Source organism: Amphibalanus amphitrite, unplaced genomic scaffold (assembly GCF_019059575.1).
Source record: "Amphibalanus amphitrite isolate SeventyFive unplaced genomic scaffold, NRLGWU_Aamphi_draft 000772F_arrow, whole genome shotgun sequence".
Classification (NCBI taxonomy): Eukaryota; Metazoa; Arthropoda; class Thecostraca; order Balanomorpha; family Balanidae; genus Amphibalanus; species Amphibalanus amphitrite.
The window spans coordinates 290,314-296,216 of NW_024882266.1; the positions used below are offsets into that span (position 1 = coordinate 290,314).

General features: G+C 51.2%; 1 protein-coding gene across 2 annotated transcripts; it reads left to right on the forward strand.

Annotated features, from left to right (window-relative positions):
- The first annotated feature begins 220 nt into the window (after window positions 1–220).
- LOC122365912 (polycomb protein EED-like) lies at window positions 221–5,249 on the forward strand. 2 transcript variants are annotated; one of them, XM_043337531.1, is made up of 7 exons: window positions 221–526; window positions 1,693–2,037; window positions 2,203–2,379; window positions 2,677–2,840; window positions 3,570–3,800; window positions 4,329–4,481; window positions 4,772–5,249. In XM_043337531.1, exons 2-7 carry the CDS (start codon window positions 1,710–1,712, stop codon window positions 4,967–4,969), a joined length of 1,251 nt encoding a protein of 416 aa, XP_043193466.1. In that variant the 5' UTR covers window positions 221–526; window positions 1,693–1,709; the 3' UTR covers window positions 4,970–5,249. The 2 variants fall into 2 exon arrangements, with proteins under 2 accessions (XP_043193466.1, XP_043193465.1); XM_043337530.1 differs by lacking the exon at window positions 221–526 and adding an exon at window positions 1,187–1,402.
- Window positions 5,250–5,903: the final 654 nt, after the last annotated feature.

A 5,903-nucleotide genomic window follows, 5' to 3' on the forward strand; every position in this document is an offset into this window, starting at 1 on the left:
ATAATTGCTTCAAAAAGGTACTAATTGAAGTAATAAAGCCGTTATAGAGCCATTACACACAAAATTTTGATCAGCATCTCCTTTCAAAACAACCGTGCCATTCTCGTCGCCGGCCGCAGCGGCCGCAGCCGCGAGGGTGTTCAACCTAACCGAAATTAGGCTCCGCCTCCCGGCCGCGGGAGCCGCGGCGGCCGCAGAGCACTTGAACAGGGCTCTGAAGAGGTTGGTCGCATTTTTATTTTGTATTTATTTTAAGTTCCATTATATTGTTTTTATTGATGATTATAGCGACATGATATTTTAGATAGAATTGCTCATAAGTCCAAAACCACTTCAGTGAATCTGGAATCATGAATGTGACTATTCCCATTGGATTTTTGCTTGTCTATCTCATTCTCAAATTTTTTGTTTATTAGCCATTATAATAAGCCATTTTGCCGCAACCTGCTTATTGGTCATGACCAATTTGGTCGCTGTGTGCAGAGGGGTGTTCACGGGCACCGCAAACTGCTGAGTGCGGTCACCGCCACCGGTGTGTGCTGTGTGTGCAGCAGGGCCCTAGCGCTGTTCGGCGGCCGGCCAGCGCGCTAGCCCGCGCACATATACGTGCACGTTGCCTTGGCAACGGGCTATTGACCAATGAGAAACGCGCTACAGGGGGCACAGGTATATGAAAAATCACAGTGACGTTGCACTTTCCTCGCTTCTCATTGGTCAATAGGTAGCCCGTTGCCGGGGCAACCAGCACGTATGTGAGCACTGGCAAGAGTACTAGCCGGCCGCCGATCAGGGCCCCTGTTTCACCGGTGATAGCAGCATGTTACTATCAAATTGCGCGAGCTGACGTAATGTGATGACGTCACACTAATGACGTTTTGTGTAATCCGTGAGCTTTTTCATGGCTACGTTTGGAACAGAGTTGCTGTCTCGTTAAATGCGTTTGATACATTCGCACGGCCGTGAAGATGTTAGCAGCAATATTTGATGACATCACACAGATTGACGACGGCATGGTTTGTTGATGTTTCCATGGAAACCCAATTTGACACGTGTGATAGCAGCATGCTGCTATCACCGGTGAAACAGGGCCCTTGTGTGGGGTGGGGAATGGGTAGGCGGTTCTGACGTCACGGCTGTGTGCGGTGGGTGGTCCGCTGTGGCCAGTCCCAACCGGCCACAGCGGTCGCTGTGTGCAGTGAAGGAAGGCTGACGTAGGGAGTAGGGACCCATTGGGCGGAGCTTGGAGGCTGTGTACGGTCCGACCACTTACAGGGCCCGTGAACAGCCCTCAGGCATCCAGCGCTTGTAAGAGTGAGACGCCTGCTATATGAATACCACTTCTGGTGCTGGCTGCAGAAGTGTAGGGCTGCCACAGATGTTAGGTCCTTCTGTTCCTGAAGCAGTAAGGTTTTATGACATGCTCCTATTTTTCATTGTTGTGTACAATTTAACCCCATGTTCTGATCTATTATGCAATTCTTTTGTTTCTTATTTTTATCTTATTTTACCATCAATGGAACAAGATAATTAGGCTATGACTGTGATTTTAGCATATTTTTAAGCAATTGGTAGCACTCCTTTATATTTTTAATTGCTTTTATTTTCAGCAAAAGTGTCATATGGCTTGCTAATATCCAAAGCTGCCCCTTCAGTTGTCTCTCAGTCCGGGTTTTCTCATTGGCACCTCCGCACCACAGCACCCACTCCGTATGTCCGAGATGAAGGAGACGGCGCCGGCCCGCGCCGCCGAGGCGGACGACTCGGACGAGCCGCAGGACGACTCGTCCAGCGTGTGCAGCACGTCCACGGCCGACGTCTCGTCGCGCGGAGACACGCCCACACAGCGGCGCCGGCGGCGGCGCGGCCGCAAGCCTGCGCCGGCCCACTGCAAGGTGGAGTACCGGTACACGGCGCACGCGCGCGAGGAGCACGGCCAGCCGCTGTTTGGCGTCCAGTTCAACCCGCACCTGCGCTCCTGCAGCCAGCAGGCGGTGGCCACGTGCGGCGGCCAGCGACTCTCCATCTATGAGCTCACAGGTGCGTGGCAGACTTTGTTAGAACTTCCTGCCCATGTAACCTGGATATCTGGATATCAATTTTGGATTAGCTGCAATGAACGATGACTGTCTTTTGCTGTGTGCAATATTTTGTTGAACTAGAACTAGATAATGACCCCATATTCCATCCTGCCGCCATCGCCAGACAACTCACTGAAGCTGGTCCAGTGCTACTCGGACCCGGACCCGGACGAGAATTTCTACACGTGCGCCTGGAGCTACGAGCCGTCTTCTGGCCGGCCGCTGCTGGCGGTGGCTGGCGCGCGGGGCCTCATCCGCATCATCAGTACAGCCACCATGACCTGCACCAGACACTTTATCGGTCAGTCAACTGGGGGCGGTGTGTGCATCCAGTCCCTCAAAGTCGTTCGATTTGATTAATTGTAGACCAGGTGTTGCATTGCCTTTCTGAATACTATCAATTCATGTGCATTTTGTGCATTCTTTTAGCAGACGTGACAGCCTTCAGAGGTCAGTGAGTGCTGTAACAGGTTTGGGCGCAAATGACTTTGCAGTCGATTTACCCGAAAACTTATAAGCTTATCATTCCGCCGCTGCCAAAACCCGAACCCCAACTCCTGCCCCCCGACCTGACTGCTGACCCGTTCCTCCGCCGCAGGTCACGGTCACGCGGTGAACGAGGTGAAGTTTCACCCGCAGCAGCCGGCTCTGCTGCTCTCGGTCAGCAAGGACCACACGCTGCGACTGTGGAACGTTTCCACTGACGCGTGTGTGGCCATCCTGGGTGGAGTGGACGGCCACCGGGACGAGGCGCTCAGTGCTGTGAGTACCGGCTGTGGCACGGGGCTAGAGATGGCAAAATGTGGACCCGAGGACCCGGTCCAAAGAACCAGTCTGGACCCATATGGGTCCAGACCGGTTCCTGGAAATTTTCTGACGGGTCCAACTGGGTCCTACCAATTATCATAAACTATACATCTTGCACACTACACATTATTGCAAAATATGAAGTGAATGAAGTGAATGTTTCTTCACACACAGTAGCTCATGAGTATTCTCAGTGGGAAAAGGCTGTTTTACATTATGCACCTAATGATACCTACAAGTAATTTGTATTAATTGACTTTTTGGGAACGGGTCCAAATGGTTCCGATTCAAACTTAGACCGGATCCGACTGGTTCCAGAAATGTCCAGTCGGGTCTGGTTCGAGTCTGGTTCCCAAAATTTTCATCTTTTGCCACCTCTACACGGGGCTGCCCGGTATCCTCAGCAGGGGACACTCCGCTGGCCAGAGATGCTGACTGAATGTGCTCACTTTGTAACTCGATAGCCGGACTGTTGGATGTTTTTTTTTTTTAATGAAAACAAAGATGTTGCATATTCATCCTGGTGAAGATTTATGATAGATATCTGCGTATTCGTTATAACGAGGTCTATGAATGTATGCATGAATGCTGCGAAAAGTTTGAAAGGATGTTTACGTTACCAGGGGACCTCCCTGCTGGTCTCAGGTCTCAGACTGACCCCCTTCTCCCTCCTGCCCGCCACAGGACTTCAACCTGATGGGTGACCAGGTGATCTCGTGCGGCATGGACCACTCTCTGAAGCTGTGGAACCTGGCCGATCCGGAGGTGGTGCGTGCCATCGAAGCGTCCTACACGCACGAGCCGGGCCGCTCGGGCTGCACGGCCGAGGTGCACTTCCCCGAGTTCTCCACACGCGACATACACAGGAACTATGTGGACTGCGTGCGATGGTTTGGGAAGTTCGTCCTATCGAAGGTGAGGAGTGCTAACTTGCGGCAGGGTCGGAGGCAGAGGGCGGCACGGTGAGCTGTTTCGGAACGTAATTGGGAAAAGGAAGGAACAAGTGTCCGGCTCAGATTCTGAAATGTCAAAGAATTCCGGGAAGATGTTTGTATGTCGAGTTTATGTTCCATTTCTGATCGCTGTGTAACGCGTAATCTATTGGTGAAAATGAATTCACTGGCGCACGGCTTTTACCGATGGCTCTGAATACGTGAATGCTGAACCTAATTTTAAATCAGTACACAACTAAATAGTGGTTCCGGGAAGTATTGCGTTGCATCGTAAATGCGGATGGGGAGTGCCCGGTGCAGTCCTGGCGCTACTTACTATACCGCCCCAGCCTCTCTGCCCTCCCCGCCTCTGCGTGCGCCGTGCTTTAACCCGCTGTAACCGTGTGACTACTTACTATACCGCCCCAGGCTCTCTGCCCTCCCCTCCTCTGCGAGCTTTCACCGACTATGATCGACCGACATTCTGACCGTCACCGTGTCGCTCCACCAGTCGTGTGAGAACTCGATCGTGTGCTGGAAGCCGGGACTGCTCACCCAGTCCGGTGTCAGCCACACGGATACTAACGTCACCGTCATACACATGTTCGACTACAAGGACTGCGACATCTGGTTCATGCGCTTCTCCATGGACTTCTGGCAGCGGGTGAGACTAGACTTTTGACGTTGGTTGTGTGGGTTGATGATTGAAGGGAACAGTGGTGTTTGTTGATATTGTTAGTTGTTTTGTTACTGAGCTGGCCAACCATCTTGGACAATGGACATCATTGATCTTCGTCCTGCTTCACCATTAGTAAACCAATCGTGGCCCCTGAGGATCCCTTGAATCAGATGTCCCTCTTGGAGACGTCCTGGAAGTGGCGACTCTGCTGTCCCTGTGAACGCTGTCGGTGCGTTTGCGGCATTAACTGACCGGGTGCACTGTCCTGTCGACAGATTCTGGCGCTGGGTAACCAGGTGGGCCGCACCTACGTGTGGGACCTGGCCGTGACAGACCCCACGCACTCGAGGTGCACGGTTCTGAGCCATCCAAAGTGCACCACGGCAGTCCGACAGACCGCCGTCTCACCAGACGGCGCCACCATCATATGTGTGTGTGATGATGCCACGGTGTGGCGCTGGGACCGTGTATAGGTGGCGCTAGTGTTTTGTTTATAGGTGGCGCTCGTGTAACTGGTCCGACCGGGGAATCGTGATCTCGGCTTTGTGTGAGGCCACAAGAGCCTCTGGTTGTGACTGGTGGGAGTGCGGTTCAGTTCGCGACCGTGATAGGAACTTCTAAATGACATTGCTCATCTGTATCTGCCCATCAGTTAGCGATTGTATCCGGTGAACCAAGCCGACTGTTTCGTGAATCATGCATCATTCCTGTTGGGCGCGAAACTCATATGCGAAATATACTTGGTGAACCGTTTGTTACATGACTTGCTGCTCGATTTCCAGTTCATGTAAAGCTCGTGAACATTAGCCAGGACAATTGTAGAAAACTGATTGCAATTGCTTCGTAGGAGCATTGTAGGTGCACCGAGGGTAAGGTACATAGCACATCCTCAGATTGGACGTTGTGAACTTTAGAGGTCAATTTAATGCCCGACCGTCATAATTGACGTTTTTTTTTACTGATATTATGCCTGTGCATATTCTTTTTATGCGAAATGTTACGAAAAACGTTTTACCCGCGTCATGTGAGACGCGTTGAATCACAGACCACTATATAGACCGATATATAGTGGCTATGGTTGAATGATTTATAACTAACCGATGATCAACTTACCCGCGCCCTATTGGGCTGATCGTCAAAATTCAAAAAGCGTCTGATAGCCCCGGAAAAACTGTCGAGCGAAACCTAATTTCATTGACCTCGAGGTCACCGATGACGTCACAGGTCAGGTCAAAGTAAAAATTATTAGAATTTTGGCTTGTTCACATTTTGGGCTCTGGCCGCCGTCTTACAAGTCAGATCAGGCTCATTTTTTGTTTACACAATCGTGAACAGATGCTCTAGATACCTTGAGGGTACCAAACTTGTACTTTGATTTTCAGGTCAGGGTCAGGTCATCACAGGTCA

Bases quoted from the DNA above. Each gene is read 5' to 3' on its own strand.
- LOC122365912 (XM_043337531.1), top strand. From the start codon at position 1,710: ATGTCCGAGATGAAGGAGACGGCGCCGGCCCGCGCCGCCGAGGCGGAC. The intron at 2,038-2,202 runs GTGCGTGGCAGA...CGCCATCGCCAG, and splicing joins CTCCATCTATGAGCTCACAG to ACAACTCACTGAAGCTGGTC. The intron at 2,380-2,676 runs GTCAGTCAACTG...CCTCCGCCGCAG, and splicing joins CTGCACCAGACACTTTATCG to GTCACGGTCACGCGGTGAAC.